Here is a 23,179-nt window from a genome sequence, read left to right on the forward strand (position 1 = left end):
TAGGTGGCTTAGAGAGCTACGTGTGGACACCTAAATCGCTCAAATTAGACAGCGAATGGTGAAACGGCGCACTTTGAAAGTTAATCCTAGAGTACTGTTATAACAATAGCTTGCTATTATGACAATAGAGGTGTATTGCAGTGCTATGCATATGCGTTGTGATGCACTGCGCAATGATGCCATCCACCACAGTGGATGACACATATGCTGTAACAAATGGTGCAATTTGAAAGATGTCAAAATTGCCCTTCCTTATTCATCATATGACTTAATTTATATTCCCATGCTTCTGTTTGTTAAGCATCTTTTAAATTATGGTTTGAGCTTAAATATCTTTTTCAAAAGGGTTTCTTGAGATCCCAAATCTTTCAAACTCAATTTTTTTGAACCCTTATTTTATATAAGGAATTAATCAATTCTAGTTATTATAACGATGTTGTATGTTCATGTACTATGTCCGGATAACTCATTATGGACGTTACAAAAGGGGAGCCTCAATTTAGGCTTCCATCTCTCAAATTCCTCTCATATTCTTCTCTTTTCTCTCATTGTCCAGATCTTGACTATAACATCAAGAAATTTAATCATAGTTAATTAACTTAATGAGTATAGTTAGTGAGTTGATGAGGTGTGTAGCCAAAAGGGCCTAATTGGTGTAATTAATTGTGATTTCAACCTTAGAAGTGGGTTCGAATCAATGGCCGGCTACCCGGGTAAGGAAAAAGGAAGAAAAAGTAAGGAGAAGCCTTCTATGCCACATGCCGCGGTGTATGGTCAATCTGCCATAGAGCACAGAGGCAAATTTAAATGCAATAAGTCTCTCTATGCCATGCACCACGATGGGATGCTGCGTGCGTCGTAGCACATGGTCAAAAATCTAATTCATCAGGTATGTTTTTGTATGTGAAGAATAGAGAAGAGGAAGGAGAAAACACAAAGAGCACATTAAAGGCTCTGCTAGGGAACAAATTGGTTCCCATTGGTGATGTTTTGAGACTCCTAAACACCCAAGGTAAGTAATTTCTGCTCTCATCTTCCCTTCTCTACCACATTTATGAAGGTTTGAGGTAGGGTTAGAGTTGGGAAGTTGATTTTCAGTTCATAGGAGCTAAGGGTTTGAACCCATAGGTTAAAATAGATTTAATAGTTGTTTGTAATAGATAAATCCTACATTGATGATTTTATCAAGAGTTTGTTGGGTAGCGCCATTAATATGTGAAATTATAATAAATATGGTTATTAGGAGTGTTAGTGGACCATTAATGGTCGTTGATTGATTCCTTGAAGTTAATGTGAGTCAATGAAACCTAGTAAACTCATTGGGTATGAATGGGTAGTGAAATTATTGAATTAATAGAATATAAAAAGTAAAAATTAATGTGGTAAACTCACAAAATGGGATGATGATGATATCCTTATATTGTGTTTGTATTATGAATCATTATGGCACCATTCAAGCTTGTGAGAAGCTTTGAAAGTATTTTATGTAAGGGGTAAACTTTTGATATCTCAAATGTTTAAGGTAACCAAGGGAAACCTAATTTATATAGTTGAATATTAATTGTTTATTTATTAAAATAATTGAATAGAGATGTTATTTATATTTCTAAATTTTGATGCAAATTTGGCATGTTTAAAATGGTAATGAATTGGTGAATTGGTGAGAAATTATTTTATTGAAATAGATAACCTTATATAGGTTTGCATTTAGTAATGATTTTGATTAATGGTTTGCTATTGTGAAATTGATGATAATATGGTATTTGGCACATAGAGTGAGTTGTAATGTCTACCTTGACATTACTAAAATTTACTACACAATCACAACAAACAATCATAATTAGGAGCAAAAATTGCTCCTAAGCTCACATTATATATATAAGGGTTAAAACTAATAATCTTTTAAAAATAATTGTGAAATATTTGGGCTCCCATAAAAACCCTTCAAATTTGTAGTTTGAGCTCAAATTTAATGATTTATAAGATATGGGAAGCATGGAAAAGTTTTGAAAAGCAAAACACTTCAAAAAAAAAGCCAAAAATGTCATTTTTGAGTATTTTGGCACATGCACAGTGGCTTATGGTCCATTTGCCATGGCATGTGGTATAGAAAGGTAAATTTGGCCACTGTACCATGCGTCGCAGCACACATGTCCATGAGAGCAAAATGCTGTCATGACAGCTTTTCAGGATGAATTTCAAACGCGCGCCAATTTCGCATTCGATGTCCGATTGGAGTAATTCAAGCACCCACATGAAGCTTATTCAATAAGATAACTAATGGTATAAGTTTTATTATGATCCAACATCGTATGAGAATTTTAGACACTCATATGTAAAAGTTAATTTTTAGAGTGATTTTCAAGCATCCAAATACCCAAAACTCAAAACTTATATACCATTAACCCATTTTGAGGCTTGAACCAAGTCCAATGAATAAAAATACACCTCATTAAGAATTCAAACATATACAAACATACCAAACACAAAATTTGGCCACTTAATGCCAAGTTCACCTAATATGGCCAAAATAGAAAATCAACATCACATACACTATTTGGCCTCTATTGCCACATAATACACCACATATATATTGTTACCACATATATAAAATATTGCATGCACTTGTATTAGTATTTTAGCCCATCACCACATATACACATCATATACAATGTTAGGCTAAAATACAAAACTTCATAATATAAGTGCAATCAATTAAAATGACATGCATTCCTAATTGGCAACTCATCTTGTCATCTATATAAGTTTATGTACATGACTCAAAATAAAATCAGGCTTTACGATGATAATGTAGCAAGTATGCTAACCCTTGCCTAATTTCTTCCCTTGCTCAATCTCAACGATAGAACCTATAAAATGATAACCACAATGTGAGATAAAAATTTCAGTAACTAAGATAATCTACATTATTGATTAACATGCTAAGTTATAAACAATCCTTGAAATAAGCATAATAAACACACCATATAAAATCACCACAAGTTACATGCATGATCACTATCTATTCGATCCTCTAATACTCCTGATTGAATTGATAGGCTATTTCACGAAACCAAACCACATGTATGGTCCCCAAGCTCACCATCCATGATAGGACTACTTGGCCAAGGTGTCATAAACTACTTTTGGATTAATGGTTCCCCCTACTACAAGTAATTGGGGGTGTCGTTACTCGCATCCTATAAAAGCTAAGGAGCATAGTCTCCAACTTCACATTCTTTTGGGTACTAAGGAGAGTAAGTCTCTAACATCGCATCCTTTTTCGGGCAGTAAGGAGAAATATGAGCTGCACCTAGCGTCCTGAAGTACCAGCAATGCCATATGGACTTAATCTCCATTAACTCTATTAAGGTGACCTCCCACCCTCTAATATGCCACATTTCATTGCATATCTCTACTTGACCATGCATAAACCACTTTCTAAACCAATATAATGAATATTACCACTTACTTCAAAAACATGATGTTTTACAAATCAATACTCCACTCATTTTCTAAAATAGTTAACTTTTATAAAATTCATACATATATACATAACAAATCATGCAAGAAAAACTAGAAAATAACTTATACAAGGTAATAAATAATGTAAATTATCTAGTTACCTTAACCTTTTTATTACTAAAAGGGTTACTGTGGTATTAAATCTCTTCTTGTGTCAAGGCAAGTTTTTCCACACCATTACATCAACAAGTACTAAATATTAATTTTCAATTAACACAAGCACTATTAGGTATCCATAACATCCCAATTCTCCCACTTCTCACTCATATTCTCAATAAATAAGGTTGTCAAGATTACAATTTTTCTCACACAATCCCTTCAAGCTTCCTTCTAACTCTATCACAACATAACACTTGATATTTCAACTTGTCACACCTCAAAACTCTATAATCAAGCTAAGGCTTGATCCAACTTTCACCAAACAACAATTTAACTTCATATTTTCACTTATCCAAGGTTAAAAAGCTTAAATCAAACCTTTAGAATCAATAAAAACCTTTAAAATATAGACTTATAGCTTAATCCATTTAGAGTAAATTCTCCCACTTCTAAATCCCATGGGAAAAGAGATGAAAAGGTAGAGGAGAAGGGTAGGAAACTTACTCAAGAGTTTGAAGGCCTAATTTATCTTTAAAATCCTCCTATAATGATGCCCTAGCAATGCTCAAATCTTCCTCCTTCGAGTTCTAAGCTTTCACCAACAAAAAAAGACTTTTTCAGATAATGTTCACATTTTATGCCTGTGCTATACCGCACGTCACAGTGCACAACAAACAAGCCACGGCTCATGATGCAGAGAGCAAAAACTCACTTTTTCTCCCCCCATGCTACCCAATTCAATTCCAACTTCCATCCTAACTTAATTTAGAGCTAAATATGACCCAAAAAATCAATTAACAACCCAAAAACATAATTAAATTAATTAATCATCTTTTTAACTAATTTTCCCTTAATTAGTCAATTTTTTCATATTTGAAGTTTTCGGATGTTACATGAGTGAGTATGTGATTATGGATATGTAAATCCTTGATATGTGGTTGATAATTGAATTGCATGAATGTGTTATACATGCATCACATGATCATTGGCGAGAGTTCACCTAGAAAGAGGAGTATATGGTTAAATCTATGTGGTATTGGTAGTGACCATTAAAATTGATAACTTGCCTTGGCACTGACCATTGGAATCGGGAGGTAGCTCGTGTCCCATGGTTGATTCGGGACTGTCCCACTTGTTCTATGAGGGACTCGAATATAACTAGTCTCCACCGGTTCATGAGAAGGCTAGATTAGGGTACGACGCCCCATGGTTGTTAGTATTAGTGAAAACTTGATTACATAAGTGAGTGAGTTAACTCTAACCTAGTAGCTCCTCACAAGTGGAAGGCTGGGTTAGTCCATAAAGGACATAGCCACTGATTTCATGTCGAAGGTAACAAGTGGGTATAAGGTAGGCATTCGATCATGCATATAAATTTGGCCACATGGTTGTTAATATTGTGGTTTGGTATGTGTTAGGGGCGCATGCTTGGTTTTTTGCGACCCCATGATATGCATTGACATTTTGTGGACATATATATGTATGCCTTGGGTCGATCAGATAGTTGTTGAAGCCTATCATATGTGTTGTATTTATGTATTTTTGCTTCTTTGCATCTATTTACAATTGTCACAAGCCATGACGCATGGGTCATTTTCAACACAAAATTCATATTTGAGTTTTGAAACTCAATATTTTGGGACCTATGTGATTTCCAAGCTTCCACATTATTTTAAAACTCTAATTTGAGCATAATAAGTATTTGAGAGATTGAAAATGCTGAAATTTAAAATTTCATTGTAAATGATTTGAGAATTCTTCTCATTTATGTAATTTTTACAAACTTGATAATCCTATGAGGGTTTAATCACTTGATTACCTCAATGTTAGAGTTTATTGTGGTTTAGTAAGGAAACCTTACATGGAGAAAGCTTCTTTTCTTCATCTTTTCTTCATCTTCTTTTCATTTTCCAAATCAGGGATTTCATTATTTACCCACTCATTCACACCAGTTAACTCCATCTTCTTCCATCTTCATATACCATTAGATATTACTTCATTTTGGCTCTTTGATTTCACTATTTCAGCTCCGCCAGCTCACTTTCACACCACTATTCTTCATTTTCCAGATTCTAAGATTTCATTCTCACTCACCACACTTACTTTCACACACTTCAAATCACACACACCAACTCTAGTCTCTCATGACTGAAACACCTCTTTTGGTCTATGGGATTTTTGAGCTAACACTCATGGAGAGCTAAACTCTTAAGCCCTTTTGGGTGTAGTGAAGCTCTTAAGGCTATTAGATTATTTGGATTGTTTTTACTCTTCTCTTTAATTGAGTTTATTTAGTAACTTTGCCCTATTTTAAATCTTGTAGTGTTGCTAAATTTGAAATTCTGAATTTGTGTAGCATTTTCAATTAATAAAGTTTAATCATTCCTTGAGTTATTGTGCTGTCCATTGATGTTATTTTATTGTTCTTTTGATTCCCTTGAGCATTTAAATTTTGTCCTCTAAATTCACACAAGTGAGTCATGATTATGCATTTTGTGTGAATTAAAGAGTGGGGTATATTTTCAACTGGACTAGATTTAGTCATGACTAGGCAAGGGTTTAACTTAAAAAATTAATTAGACTTATCATGCTAAACTTAACCACACTTAATTTTCTCAAATTCTAGTGACTTTTAAGTGAGTTTGGGGATTCCTAAACAAATTTTGAACCTAATTAAAGAGTGAAGGCTAGTCATTATTTTATTGCCAAGCATAGAGTAACCATACCTTTAAGGGACTGTCATTATCACTTAAATTTTCACATCTTATTTCTTATTCTTTTCCTTTTTTTCATTCTTTTTATTTCCTTCAATAAAGAAAATCTAAAAACAATTTATATTCTAGCATTTTAAATTCAAGTCTTTTAGTTGTAGTAAATTCAATCTCACTTATCTGCTTGTTTCTGTTAATTTAAGTCTTTTTCTTGTACCTTGAAACTTTAAGACCTACTCAAAAAGATCAGCTCACATTGGCTACTATACTTTATTAGTTGTTTGGCTTGGAATTAAATTTGAGGCCGAGACTACTAGACTGTGTCAAATGCCCATGAGGTTTTGTCTGCAATGAAAAAATCCTTGATCAATCTTGCTTTTTTTGAAGATATTACAGTCAACTCTAATATTGCTCAAAAATCAAATTGCAGATTTTTTTTTTTCAGGAAAATCAGAATCAAAATCAAATCAAAGAACAAATGAAAATAAAAAGATATATTAAAGTGCATTGAGAAAAAATTCTTACCTATAGACACAATCAAATCTGGAAGAAATGAATGCACTCAAAAGAAGAAATGATTGCCCCCGCAATAATGATTGTAACAAATTCAATCGAAATCAATGTCAAAGTTATGGGTCAATATCACTAAATACTCGACCAAAATCCGAAGAGGCTCGAATTGATGTTAGAGATTTTCTAGGATGAAAAGGGGGGGGGGGGTTCGATTTTACCAAAGCATGAACTCGGCAGAACTCCCCAACGTGCTGTCAGTAGCATTGGCAGGGAGGAGCTTACAGAGATAGATGAGAGGGAGGAATTTACGCATTAGCAGCGTGGTAACTTGGAGACTGTTAGGCGAGAAGGAGCGAAAAAGTATATGGAGAAAGAGCAAGGGCAAAACGCTGAAATGTGAAAAATGACAGCGTTGAGAAAAAGGGGAGGAAGAACAGACAAGATGGAGAAAGCACAATAACATTGTTGCAATTGCAAGGCTTGGTGGGTGAAGAACAACCCAGGGGCATGGGAATGACCCTACTGCGAGGGCCCAGAGGTTGAAGAACAACCCAAAATATATGACGCCGAGAAGGTGTTATGTTATTGGTGAAAAGAGTGAAGATGCGGCCCAATGACAAGGAGCCACATACCCAGGTTCATGAAACTTGGGATGCAAGGCAGAAATAGCAACCATCAAGACCCAGAAGGGAAACACAAATAGGTTAAACAATAAGGAGGGAAATTTAAATCAAATCACCCACATGGTTTTGGCACTATTCAAGTACTCTCTCACACTAACATTTAATAAGGATAAAGGTAAAACTTGCGATAGAAATCTAATGACATAACTTATAAATAAGACAAAATCTCTCTCCATACCTTTTAAACAGTACAAGAGGAAGCATAAACTACACAACAACAACAACAACAACAACAACAACAAGCCTTTATCCCACTAAGTGAGGTCGGCTACATGGATTGCAAGACTTCATTATGCTCTATCGTTTATCAAGCTTTTAGGAAAAAGAATTATTCATCTTATACATTGTACAATGTACTGGAAAAAAAATTGTTGTTTCAAAATATAATATAGGCAGGCATCCATCTACTCCATGGGGCCGTGACACCTTAACCTCAATCTAAGTAACCGAAAATTAGTGCTATAGCTATATACTTTGCATGCGCTAATGTCACCTGTCAACTTGCAAATTCATACAATCAAACTAGTTACAGATCTAAGTCATACTTGTTTTCAATTAAAGGCTTTTAGAAGAAACTTCTCGGATACTCAAATTTGAAAGTCCATGTTCATCAACAGATCCTTCCTTTTCAGGGGCCTTTTCACCGCTACAAAACTGGCAAGATATCCTTGGAGGTTTCACACGCAAGACCTTGTCAATCCTTTCTTCTAGCCAAGCAAGTCTTCTCTCAAAGCTTAATACGCCAATATGCATAATCCGAAGATCAACTTGTGCAGCCCTTGCACAAGCCCGAAGTATGATGTAATAATCAGCATGAGCAACATACGCATAGGCACCTTTATCCTTCTTTCTCACGTAGTGAACATAATCAAATCTTCTTGGCTTCACCCTCGGAGGTATGTAACAGAATTTGTTCTCCTCCATGTCCAATTTCAGTTTTCTGATAACCTCATTATCAATAGTCTCTGCTGAGGTTTCCCCATCACTTTCTGATTCTTCAGAATCTAGTGAACTCTTGTGGGAATCATCATAATCCATTCTTTCCTGTACATCACTTGCAATGCAGGCATCATCATCATCATCATGTGTTTTGTGATTAAAACATTCTATTCTTTTTTATCCTTCAGTGTTCGGCTAATACATGTTTCGCTGGTCAGCTTATTTAGCTTCAAAGAACCATCAGATTGCTCTACCGGTTCAGTTGGTTCAGAATCCTGAAATCAACCAAGAAAGTTGGTAATTAGAAAAGTGACATTCTTCATAATGTTGTCCAGACAGAAAGTACACATCCACGTTACCATAACAGACAAATAAAAACCAACAATTCAAAAGAATTGGTTATGAAATTTAGTTTTATTTAATCAATATCTAGACTACATCCTTATCAGAATGAATGGAAAAGGAACTTATAACCCCAATGCAAGTAGAATATATCACAGAATAAAAGAAGATGCTCATTAATTGGAAGCGCAAGACTAAGTCTGCAGTAACTACATGGGCAACAATATTACTATTTCACTAGCATGACAGTTATCAAGACAGCTAAGTTCTTGATCATTAGCCAAAAGAAACTTGTTTGAGTTTTCAAGAAGTTTGGGTAGGGAAGACAACCCACTCCATTGTCCAGGAGTACAATTAAAAAAAGAAAAAAAATGAACCTTATCTAGATATATATAATTACAAGAGCTCCCTTGATATTGTCGTCAATACCATTTATATTAAATATTAAATAAGTCATTTACCAAAAAACGAAGTCAAATGCCATTTGTCACTAAGCTATCAAATAAAATTCATCACAATAAAAAGGCTTTCTTGAACATCTGGCATTTAATCTACAAAGAACATTCCCTTCTTTAAAGTAAAGAGGAAATATATTAGGTCTTGTAATGGCAAATCTAGTCAACAGTCAAGAAAATCTCTGAAATTTCTCTCACTCCAATATTTTTAAATTTGATAACCAAATTCCAAGAATGAATGATAAAAGAAATTATAAGATCTTATTAAACTGGGCCTTTGTATACAAGTTTAACTATTCATTTAGGCTTTTATACCTTCTCATTTTGATAAAAATTCCATGAGAATTCTATCATCTTTTCTTCCTCATGATTCTCAAACGATGGCTCTAATCCAGCAAAGACAACATCCTTACAATATTGGAGATATGTTGACAAGTCCTTTGAATACCCTGTCTTCATATACTGAAAGTTAGTGAGTTCCTTAAAGAATACTGCCACAGCATAAATTTTTTTAATAAAAACACTTAAGAAACAAAGGATTAAAATAATATCATAAAAATAAACTAGAAACTTTACCATATTTGTCGGCAACCCCATCATATAATGTATGAAGGTGGTAGAGAAGCCTCGCAGCATCCCATTCTGGTTGCTGCGGTTGTACTGGGTCTTTATTAGACTGTTCACTATCATCATGGAAACTAAAATTGGTATCCATTCCACCATTTCTCTCCCCTTTAATGCCACTTGAAGGTTTAACCAAAGCAGCACCATTATGAGACAAACTCTTTTCCCATTCTCCAAGACCATTTATGTTATACAACATTCTTATTGCTACTATCAGAATTGACATAACACATACACGAGTAGGAAGTCTCAATTCATTTGTGGATAGCCATAAACCTGGAGGCATTGACCATTCATAAATCTTAACTGCATCAGGAAGAATCTGATCAACTGGAAGGCACAAGTCTTGAAGATAACGCAAAGCTATTGAATAGAAGTTAACAGGAGGCAAATCTAGTCCTACAGAATCAGCAATAGATGCTGCCAATGACTCTAGCTTTTGTAAAGACACAGCTCGTGAAGGCCTGAACATAACCATTGAACTTATAGGACATGCTCCTGTAGGCCGCCCCATGCGTTTTTCAATTTCACAAAATGCAGAAAAATATGGAAGTCTTCCTTCAAGGGTCCACTTCATCATGTCTGTAGGCAAGACTGCTTCCTTGGCCACATGACAAGCAAGGAATGTAATAGCTGCAGTACAAGCTAATGGAATACTTTTCCTTAAAGACTTATACCATATCATTACAGCACGCTCACCATAGATGTTGTGAGGTTCTGCACTATATTTAGCACGGGGCTTGTGATAGGCGGGTTCTTCTAAAACCATGTAAGAATTAAACTTGATGAGATACAAGTGATGCATGATAAAAAAAAAAATGGTGAAGCAGCTTAAAATAAATGAAAATCTATCTGAATACTAAAAGTTGACAAGCACAAAAATATAGGGCTCAACTTTCATCTTACTAATGAGATAATAAATTTGATGATAAGGATTCACATATAAGAGAGTATAATTCCCACTTACAATCAGACTAGAACCCTCTCATTTCATCCCATTCCCCGAAGTTTCATATGAACTTGACACTAAATAATCTGAAAAGGGTAAGACACACTTGGGCTTACTTGTGTTATGAAGAGTAAGTTTGCATAGTGTCTTTCTCCAAAATTAGCATTAAGAAATTTAGGGTGCCTAAATCTCAGTCAGAAATCAAGAATCAATCATTTGGGATAATTTTTCAAAACACAGTAATGCCACAATTATCATGCCAGCAACAACCCACAAAATAACCATAAAATGGCATATTTGATTAAATCATAAGCGAAAAAGAACATATAAACACTAATATGAACGGAATAGTAATCATGCAACCAAAATAACTAGCCACTGAACAAGTGACATACTGTTATGTGTGGGGGGGGGAAAAGGCCAGGAAATCCAACTCATTTTACCTTCTTTCTGCATCTCAGAGTCATGAATTACTTCATCAGCCCACCCATCATCAAAAACATCAGTCCCAGAGACATATCTTAACCAAATTGGCCCAACAATCCCACATATCAAAGGGTTCACCTTGAACTCATTCACCAACGCTTCACACTGAAGCTCAATCATAATCTGCAACCCCATCACATAACGCATCCTTATCTCATTGTAATAATCGTCAAAACTCAGACCTCTCATGACATTTGAACCCCCAAAATCACCCGGAACTGAAGAACCAGCCTGTTTAAATTGGAAACCATAATCTGAACCTCCATCTACCTTAAAAACACCCCCAGAATGATTTTCTTGAGGTTGAGTAGCTTCTTCCTCCAAACCCAGAGCCTTCATAAACTGGGACTGAGAACCATAGATGGAATCATGCTGAGTCACAGGTTCAACCTTGACCACATGGGAACGCTGGCGACGGTGACTGGCCAAGTAGATGGCGCCATTAGCATCTCCTCCCTTGTCAACAAAGTCCTCATCGGCTACACCAGTGTCAATGACGTCATCAGCCTGAGAGCCGCATCGAAGGCAGTAGAAGAAGCCATCAGATCCGTCGGCCAGACCCACATTGCCACAGGTGTGGCAGGTCCAAGTGTGGCTATTTTCCATTGCTGATGGACGGCAGAAACAGTGGCAGTGACGTAATCAGAGAAAGAAGAGGCGTCAGTGCAGCCAGCAAGGTCCCTTCAGTTCAAGCCTACGCAGATTTTGGAGTCCATTTGGATATCTGTAAGAAAAAATTGATTAATATGCTCAATTTTGAATATTAATACAAATAAGTGCTCATCCAAATGTTAGATATAGAGAGCTCATTCACACTAGTTGCAGAGTGCTAATTAACATTCTATATTAATTTAATTAAATCATAAATATTGCATTAATTTAAAATCATATTAATTATGAATAGACTCAAAAATTATTACATTTTGCATAAGAACAGCAGTCCATTGACTTAAAATTATTACAAAATATTCTACAAAGTATGTATGTGCATGTGTACAAAATTTTGCATGCACCACGCAAATTTAAGCTTAGATTTCTAAATTATTAGGTCTAAAGTTAGCATGTTTTGAATCTAAGTCTGCACTGAACTTGTTACAAAGTAATTCATTAATATTCAGGTTTTCGCTTCTTCATCAGATTGACAAAACCCAACTAACCCACAAGGCAAAGAAGGAAACAGAAATACGGAATAACTTTTCAGTCATTCTTACTTTGCACTTCCTCAAAAACCAATAGCATATTAATAAAATATGCTTACATTTATCAAATTTAAGTCATGATGATTTGATACGAATTAAAGTAAACTGAATAAGTATAGCTCCGTTGGGATGTAAAGAGAAATGAAAACTAAAGACAGATCTCTCTCCTCCTAAAATATTGTTCTGTACGGATATTTAGAAAGAAAATAAATAAATGTGCACAATAATTATATCAGATGCATCATGCATATAAGCCCACAAGCAAAAAAACTTCATTGTGCCAAAAGAAATTAGGGAAAATAGCAATGAAGGACCGCTAAAGGAAATTTATATTAATCAAGGACTAGTTATTGTTAAAATCCAAATAGAAAAAAGCCCGAATGGATTATTATTAATTTATAATGAGTTGTTAAAACCCAAATAGATTCTTGTTGATAAAAGACTAACTTGAATGAACAGGCATCCATTCTGATTTTGAAAACAAATGATCCTTGACTAGTATAAATTTTTTCCAGCTGTTCTTGATTGATATTTTCCCAAGAAATTAGGCTACTCACAATTTTGCATCGAAGTTGAATTCACCTGGCGCAAATCCTCCCTAGCAAAGATAAAATAGACACAGTTCTCAAAACTAGACATGAAGAATATTTTAATTTCAATTATAATGCAAGAGTCTCATGCTTAAACGCCAGTTTTGTTAGCATGGTTTCAGCAATTAGTCAGTACAATTTGGTCATAAACTCGGCAGTAGTGAAAGAACAAATTTACACAACAACCATACAAGGGTTTTTTTTTTCTGGTAGAGAGAGGCAAAGTTACCATACCCAGAATGAATAAATCTCCAGAATCTGGTGCTAGAAGTTTGCTGAAGGGGGGGTGTATCATGCCCAGTAAGGTACAGCTTGGGTGTGTTAATGTTACCATACCGATGTTGATATGGCACTCCAAGTTTCCTAACATCGGCTAACACACTGGAACAGAAAGTGTTTAAGGGACATTTAGTCATTGCTCTTAACAACATACTGAACAGTTAAGAAAAATAATAGCAACATGACATGAATTTTGAATCTTAAGCAGAAGCAATTCAAGACCCATTCAGTGATGTTAAGAGCAATACAAGAACAGAAAGTGTTGAAGGGGTCGAACCTGAGACTGAGAGCACGAGCGGAATATCTGAAGGAGAAGTTAGATGAGCGCAACAGCACGAAGGTCGACGGCAAAGTTGGATGAGCCCAATGGCCGGCAAGATCGAAGGAGACGGATTTGAAGAAGCAATGGAGAACGGCGAAGAAGGCAAGTCGTGACAGACCTTTAATGGCAAAAAGGAGAAGCGGCTTCGAGCTTCGAGAAGGAGAAGCACCTTATTACGGTCGACGACGAAGAAGGCGAGTCGTGAAGGAGCTTCGAGAAGGAGAAGCACCTTTTTACTGTCGACGGCGAAGAAGGCGAGTGGTCAAGGAGCTTCGAGTTTCGGAAGGAGAAGGAGCTGGAAAAGTGGAGACCGATCGAAGGTGGCAAGACGGTGAAGTCTGGAGCCCGAGTTCGCGCCGTAAGGCTCATGCGGAACGAATTGAAAGTTTAGGGTAGGGCATTGGGAAAAAGACTCTAGGACAGAAACGTCATTACAAAATAAAAATTAAATATAAAAAACTAAACATATAAATATATAATAGGAAAAAGGGTAGAAAAATTCATTTAAAATAGCTAATTGACAGATTGATCTCATAAAATAAAATAATTTTCTTTTAAGTATCTTGGGATCTTTTTGTCATTAAAAAATCAAATGAAATGATTAAATTGCCCTCAAAGTAAATAAAAATTCCAATCCTCACTAAAGAAAAATTCCCTCATGGTTATTGTTTAGGCTCTTATTCATGCTATTCATGTTCTCATCTTCTCTACTTCATGGTATTGGTCTGTCTCTCTCTCTCTCTACTTCTTCGTCTCCTTCTCTTCTCCTTCTCCTTCTTCTCTTCTCCTTCTTGTTCTTGTTCTATCGTTCCTTTTTTTTAATACATTCTTCCTCTGTTGTGTCTGTTGTGCGTGAGTTAATTTCCTCTCCTCCTTAAAATTTTCTCCTCCCATATGTGATAGGTGAAGTTAATGTAAGTTATTTTGCGTAAATGATTAAGGTATTTATTTTCTCTTCATGCTTGAAACTGAAAATCATGGGAACTAATGCTTACTCAATATGGATAAATGATAAATGGTAAATGATAAATCATTTTCAGTTGTATTGTAAATGTATAAATCAAAAGTTATAAATAACAAATACAAAGTTGTGAATATAAGAACAATAATTATTATTGGATAAAACATAATAAATATGTGATCATGATATTTAACAAATAGACATGTTGATGAGTGACTATTTTATTATTTCAGGTTGGCATCAAAAATGACTTCTTCTTCTAGTTTTGAAAAGGAGCTATTTTGATATTTCCATATAAGGCACATTTTGTAAAAAAATATTGAAGGTAAAATACAATATGATAGGGTGAGTATGAGGGTGAAAATGATAAAAGAAGGGATGACACTTAAAGAATTCAGAATAATGATATCTTCTTGTTTTGGCATTGACACTAATTTGAGTTATATGAAATATACTATCAAATATGATGAACCGACCCTTATAGACCTTGTTGATGATGGTGGAATTGCTATCCTATTTGAGCATAATGTTGGAAGCAATCATGTATATATAGGTTGTAAAGCAAATGGTAGTGGGGAGACAATTAAGGAAGCACCAATATAAGTTACAGACAATTAAGGAAGCACCAATATAAGTTACTGTGTTTAATTCGTGTAAAGAAAGTTGTCATTTGCTATAACATAGTTGTTATTTTAGTAACTGAAATTGTGATTGTCAATACAAGTGTAAATGAGACATGGAATTGGATGGATTGTAAATGCAGGATGGAGCAATACTTGTCAGTTTTAGATCCAAACTCTCCTCCTCCTATTGAAGATCATGATTTTGAACATGTAGCTTTTGAAAGCGGGGTAGAATGTGTAACCTACCAAACTTATGGAGAACTTCTAACATTACCATGTGGAGTAGAAAGTGCACCTACATCGATTCCAAAGCTTAATTCTTCTAAGTGTTGGAAATTATGCCCTAAGGCCAATCATTGTACTATGCACATTGTTATTTAATGAATTTCTCTTTTATTATCATATCAATTACATGTTCATTATGATAATTGTATCCTTGAACAAGTTTGTCCTAAATGTTCCTAGTCGATCATCTATAAGGGATCATAGATGAAATGAAACTGGTATGACCTTGATTAATTATAGAGATATAAATCAAAGTCATAGGTACTTGAAAGAGTACAAAGTGCTGGACCAACCTGCTATGAGAAAGTTTCATGGCACAAGTCATAAGCTTATTTCATATGTAACTATATTACTAAGTCCTTTGATTTGAGATCATCATGGATTCCTACGTGATAACCACTGAATCTTGACCTAGTCAAAAGTCACCTTTGACTGGGTGATCATAAAGCTTATGATTGATTTTAGTGATATTCATGTAGAGGTATATGAGTGGTCAAGATGGAATTTATCCCTCACATTAAGTGAGAGATATTACTAGGCCCCTCGATGAGTAAAATTGAAAAAATGTATGGCCATGCTATAATAAAAAGGATTTTTCATTGTTACAATCAATTTATTTAGAGATCGAGAAAGTAACAGTTAGGTAAAGGAGAATAACAATTCCATATCTCACACTTAACCAAAATATCGCGTGACAAAAGGGATGTGATACGATTGCATCATAGGTTATATTGGATCATCAATCCTCATGTGAATTGGGTTGTTGCATTATTTTGCTAGAGGCTACTTATGACTTGTGGGCTAATAACATAATTAGCCTACTGTCAATTTTATATGAGCCTATAGGTTTGCACACAAGAACAACCCAACTCAAGTTATGATGTCCAAATTCATTGAATCTGAAATATGTCTAGATTCAATGAATGTAATATAGGGTGAATAAATTATATATATATATATATTTGAATATTTATTTGATAAATATATATATTTATTTATTTATACGAAATAAAAAATAAAGAAGAATATGAAGAACACTTAGAAAAATTTATAACCTTAATAGAAGAAAAAGGATTGAATATATCACCTAAAAAGGCTAAATTAAGAAAAGAAAGAATAGAACTTCTAGGCCAATATATAACTGATAATAGGAGAGAATTACAAGAATATATTAGTAAAAATATATTAGAATTTGATGAAATAAAAAATAAGAAAGAACTTCAATTATTCTTAGGACTAGTAAATCAAGCTAGAAATTATATTCCAAACTTATCAAAACTAATAGCCAAAGTGAGTAAATTAGTTGGAGAAAAAAAAACAGTATGGGCATGGGATAAAAATAAGAAAGAATAATCAATTAAATCAAAAGATTATGTCAAGATTTGTCCAAATTAACTATTCCAGTAAATAATGATATTGGATAATTTATACAGATACTAGTGAAAATTATTAGGGAGCAGCTTTATATCACATCAATAATAAAGTAGAAGAATTAATAATTAGATATGCTAGTGAAAAATTTAATGAATCTCAAACTAGATATCACTCTAATTGAAAAGAATTTTTAACAATAGTAAAAGCTGTACAAAAGTTTCAATTATTTATTGTTAACATTAGATTTATTATAAGGACTGATAATACTCAAGTAAAACATTGGTTGAATACAGGAATAAAGACAACTCAACTATATAATAAAATGTTAATTAAGTGACAACTCAGATATGTCTTGTTATGATTATGAAATTAAATATATCAAAGGTAAAAATAATCTTGTTGTAGATTATTTGTCCAATTAAAGCCAAATAGAAAGGAGACAAGTATGATGACAAGTAATGGTGGTGGCAATTCACCAAAAGGATCAATAATGACCCCACTAGACCAAGTAACCATGAAGGTGAATATTCTAGAAGTGAATATGAGCCTAATTGTTGGACAATTAAATCTAAATGTTCAATCATTATTTGAATCAGTAGCTCATCTCAGAAATGAGGTAAAAATTTTGACAAGTAAAATGGAGGCCTTAGAGAAATCTAAGGAACCATTATCCCAATCCCCACAAAGACAAATAAAACAAGTAATTGATATCTCAACCCAGACATCTGATTCTCAATTTCAACCTCATAGCCCAACTAGATCTGGTCCAGTAATACCATTTACTAAAATAGTAAAAGACGCCCAAAACACTAAAGCCCAAATAGTTACTAAAACTTCTCAAAATGATCCTTCTACTTCTACTTCTTTTAGGAGAAGAAGCCTAAGTCTTGTAACCTCACCTTCCTTTAAAACCTTAGATCAATACAATTACTTTAAATTTCTCATTAATAAGAAAAACCATTTTCTCCTTCCTAGAACCAACAACATTAAATATGTTTCTCATTATTCCTTCAATAAGGTCATTGTTTATCCAAACACTAATCCTGAATTTGTAAAAAGCCTTTTCAGTTATGGCCGCATACACTTAATATATCCTTCTAATGACATGTCAGAAATATTCAGACTTTTAGATTCCATCAAAGATGCTGCAAAACATTATTTAGAGTAGTAATTCAATACCAGGTTTATATTCCATGTTATTCAACAATAGCTGAAATAACTCCAGACAAATTTTATCCTCCCATTAATCTGATTAAATTTGAGACAACAAGAAGACCTTTTAAGTATGACCAAGAAGAAAAAGGAGACATTATGAATGATGAAGATCTTTGATATAAAATCTCCACTATTAGAGCATCGGAAGTGAACATTATTTTTCAAGAACTTAATAGAACAACAACTGCAAATGAAGCTCAATGGACATATTTCGTTAGACCCATTACATGTATATTCTCAGTAGGAAGAAATAGTAGGAACTCTAGGAACTTTAATAATTGGTATGAAAGATTAAGAAATAATTACATGGACAATGATGAAGGGACTAAAAGGAAAATATGTCAAGTATTATCTGAATATGAAATTCATAAATGCAAGTATTGTGGGAAAAGAAGACAGGCTGATGAACACTATGAAGACCCATCCATCAACACGAATATTCTAGAGTAGACTTGCCTACATGTAAAGATAAAAAGAAGACGATAGAAAGGTAGCTAACAGGATAAAAGTAGTTGCTGACTCTTGAAGAAAAGTGAGGTGGCAAATAAAATGGACAACCAAAGTCAAAAGTAGCCGAAAGTTATTTTATCTCTTGTAATCATTGTAATCATTTCTTTACTTTTTTATTTAGTCAAAAAGTAGGTTTGTTTTCTTATAATCATTAAGGTTACTTTTTATCGTCAATTAACCACGGTCACGTAACTAGGGTTAATATGCTAGCTCTATAAAGCCTTGTAATCTCAAAAGGCAAGACACGCTTTTGAATTCCAATTCTCTCTCTTGTAATCTGAGATTAAAAATCCACTGATCTCTTTTCTTACATCAATAAAAGTATTTGTTTCAAATATTTCAACTTTGCAAGTATTGAAGATTAAAAGGTATGTCTGAGTAATTTCTTTTTGGGAATTAAGGAGGGATTATTATCTGATCCTTAACAAAGTTATGATTTTTGCAATGATCCTATAAGGGAAATTACTAGTTATGTGTTGCTATGGCTACACCTCCAGTAGGAAATAAAGGAAGGCTGTGCTGTGCTTGTCTTAAGGAAGTGGTTCTGTGAAAGGTTTATAGTCAAGATTAAGAGATTTTTAGCTTATTAATCTCAGTATGAAAGAAGACTGAGAACCTTTCATGTTTTGCTATGATGAATATATTGCTTTTTTTGAACTAGTGAAATATATATTAACAAAAGTCATTCTCTTTTGAACTATTCCTTCTTCTATACTTATAACTTTTTTATATTCATCATATTCATTTTGATTACTATTTTTATGTTCATCTTCTAATCTATTCATCATATATATATAACTTATCTCTTCTTCAGTTTCACTAATTATTTTTAATTTATAAATTTATGTATTTAAATTATTTAATTCATTTTCTATTTTAGATAATTGTTTATCATATTCTGTTGGTTTTAAATTTTCTTTATATGCTTCTTCCATGATTTTCATAATTTTCTTATCTTTTTTATTTGGGTAGTTAGATAATATATGTCTTACTTCTCCACAATCATAACATTTACATTTCTTAGGTTTCTTATTATAATTTATTTTTCTTTTTCCTTTTTCTTTTAAAGAATTTTATTGGTTTATATTTACTATGTTTTTTATAATATTTTTCTTTTGAATATTTTTTAAATTTTATTTTTAATTTTCTTTTCTTCCTTTTTCTTTCATATTTTTTTTGGTTTACATCCCCATTTATGTCCTTTCATTACTTCTCCACATCTTAATATAGTTTCATTAGTTTTATAATATTTCATATTTCTCCATGCAGTTCTACATTTATTAGCTATATATTTTCTTAAAGATAATTCTCTTCTTTCCATAATATCTACTTTATTTAACATATTTATTGGACCTTATCTTATATCATCTATTATATCTTCTCCTTCTGAAGTTATTTGATAAATATTATAATAATCATCTAATATTGTATCTGATAATAATTTTGATAATTTTCTATAAAATAAATCTAAATAAAATTTTTTTTCTTTTAAGTCTCCTAATCTTGCTTCATAATAATATTTTTGATATTCACATATAAAAGCATTTAAATATTCTAGTTCTAATGAACATAATTCCATTTCATGTAAAATTTTTATAGCATCTTTTTCTTTGCATATTTCTCTTATATCTCTTGTTATTCCTACACATTCATTTAGTAATATTTTTTGATATTTTTCTATTATCATTGCATAATATTCCTTTCTATTTCCATAACTTTTTTTCTAGTTTTCTAAAATTTTCTCTGAATTCATAGGATTTACTTTTCCACCGATTTTGTACATTTCCTAAAAATGTTGCTTCTATTAATATAGTTGCAATTTGTATATCTACATTTTTTCCTATTAATGCTATTAATGTTGCTTTTTTCCATTCTTCTATTGCTTTGCTATTATCTAAATTACAGTCTAAATTTAGTCATATTCCTGAATTTGATATTTGTTTATTTTCATATTGTGTTAATGGTGTTGGTATGAATTTATTATTTTTTGGTATATTAAATGTTGCTGAAAAAGGCATATTATTACAATCTATTTTATTTTGTTTTATAAATTATGTTTCATAATTTGATAAATGTTCATCTAGTTTTAACATTCTTGTATTTCTTTGTTCTTTTGATATTCTACTTAATTCTATATTGCTATTATTATATAATGGGCCATCTAAATTTGGTGGTATAAAATCTTAAGGCATTTCATAAGGTTGTTTATGAATTACTAATTGTGAATTTTTGTGTATTTATAAAAGCTTCATTATAATTATTATTTATCAAATGTTTATACTCTTGTTTTATTTTTTCTAATTCTTCTCTTCATTTTCTTCATTTTCTAATAATTTTTGTAATTCCATTTCTAATTCTTTTGATTGGCTTTCTATATCCTCTTCTATTTCATTTATTGCTTGAGCCATATTTATTTTTTCATTTTGTTGTGGTTTTTGTTGAGTTTTCTTTTTAGGTGTGTAATTATAATTTTTTAACATTATTTCTACAGCTCTATTTACACTCTCCCATTCTTCTTCATCTCTTTTATTTTCTCCTCTTAATTCTCTTTCTACTTCTATTTCTAATTTTTATTAACTTTCTTTTTCTTTTTTCTTTGCAGAATTAGTTTCATTTTCTTTACCAAATATTTGTAGTTGTAATTTTTCTATTTGCACATGTATAAACCATATATTATTCATTATTTCTTTTCTTTTTCCTATTTTTTGCTTCTATTCTTGTTTGTCTTATATTTTCATTCATATCTTGTTTTTTTATTTTTTTTCTTTAGTCATATATTCATCTTCGATTGTTCTCATCATATTTACTTAAGACCATTTTTCTTCTACCTTACCATAAGGGTTTATTTCTAAATATTTCATAATTCTACAAATATTATGACTTATCATACTTTGTTCAATTTTTAATCTTTCAGTATCATGTTTTATTTCATCTAATTTTTCATTATAATCTTTATTTATTTCATATATTTTTTGTTCTAAAGGTTTTGCATATTCTTTAAGCCTTTTTATTTTTTCTCTAGGATTTTCTTTTTCTAACATTATTTGTACTTCTTCTAGTAACATATTTATTATATCTTTTTCATTAAATAAATGTTCTAAATCACCTATATTTTCATTTATATAACAACCTAATTGTTTCATTAAAAATATATTTGTCCAATTTGCTTGATTACTTATACTATCTCCTTCTCCTTTTAATAAGAAAGGTACTAAAATACATGATAAATTTTTTACTGGTATATAAGAACTTTCTAAAATTTTATTTTGTTCAATTTCATATATTTTTGGTTAAATTTTTTTATTATATTCATGGTTAAACATTTTCTAATATTTCTATAATTGAAAAACAAATACTTAAAAAGATTAAAATTTTTCTAGTATTTCTTTGTCTTATTAGTGTTGAATAATATATTCTAGTTTCTCTTCCTATATATTCATTAATTGCCAATATTATTCCTATTCTTGTTTCTAAATTTTCTAAATCTTGTTCTATTAACCAATTTAAAAATATAAATAAAATTGAATTATTTGAACAACTATTTGCCAATTGCAATACTATCAGCCAACTATTATCACAATATTCAAACTATTTAAAACAACAGATAAGAAAAATAGATAAGGAAAGCAAGAAAGCAGGTAACTAAGTGAAACAACAATAAACTTTTAGAGATTAAGAAGTTCATATTATCTTTCTCTTAACATGATTTTGACCTTCTACTTTGATATCATAACAACAATAGTTGGCTATGTATTACTACAAGGTTTGATCGATACTAATCTAGGTCATAGCAGAATATGAAAGGTTCTCAATCCTCTTTCATACTGATCCAGGTTATAGTAGAACAAATATATATACACACATATGAATATATATATATATATATATATATATTTTAATATATATATAATTATATTTCAAATTTTATATTCATTATAAATATATATATATATTTATCAAATATATATTCATATATATAATATATATATAATATGTATATGTAATATATATTATATTATATTGTGTTAGTTTCTTTTATAAATCTTATGTTCATTTGTAAATACTAATTTTATCATAGCAGTTATACTTATTGTTCTTGATCCTGGTAATAATTTTATTCCTCCTAATTTATGATATATTAACAAGGTCTTATTCATATTTTCATCAACTCTTGAAATACAAGAGTTAGTATTTACTGTAAATTTTAGTTTTTGATATATTAAATTTTCAGTTAATATTCCTAAAATACTATCTTCAACGCTACTTATTATTCTTTCATCCATTATTAATAATTCTATTGGTGAATTTATTCCTTCTTGAAAATAAGCTTTTACTAATAATTGTATTTCAGCAATATATATTTCTGTTACTTTATCTTCAAATGATAATTTATTAATTTCAACATCTATTAAGGCTTTACTTATTAATGGTATTCTTAACACTTCTCCTATTAATGTTGATTCTATAGGGTGTTTCTTTTCTAATACTACACATG

General features: G+C 32.0%; 1 protein-coding gene across 1 annotated transcript; it reads right to left on the bottom strand.

The window, feature by feature from the left end:
• Window positions 1–7,753: 7,753 nt before the first annotated feature.
• LOC129322508 (TATA box-binding protein-associated factor RNA polymerase I subunit B) lies at window positions 7,754–14,092 on the bottom strand. The gene is made up of 8 exons (XM_054968816.1): window positions 13,672–14,092; window positions 13,350–13,496; window positions 13,083–13,123; window positions 11,284–12,050; window positions 9,844–10,650; window positions 9,583–9,716; window positions 8,709–8,745; window positions 7,754–8,637 (listed from the first exon to the last, which is right to left on the bottom strand). The coding sequence occupies exons 4-8, from the start codon at window positions 11,930–11,932 to the stop codon at window positions 8,087–8,089; spliced, it is 2,178 nt and encodes a 725-aa protein (XP_054824791.1). The 5' UTR covers window positions 11,933–12,050; window positions 13,083–13,123; window positions 13,350–13,496; window positions 13,672–14,092; the 3' UTR covers window positions 7,754–8,086.
• Window positions 14,093–23,179: the final 9,087 nt, after the last annotated feature.

Source organism: Prosopis cineraria, unplaced genomic scaffold, assembly GCF_029017545.1.
Source record: "Prosopis cineraria cultivar Desert tree isolate PC_DT_omini unplaced genomic scaffold, ASM2901754v1 PC10, whole genome shotgun sequence".
Classification (NCBI taxonomy): Eukaryota; Viridiplantae; Streptophyta; class Magnoliopsida; order Fabales; family Fabaceae; genus Prosopis; species Prosopis cineraria.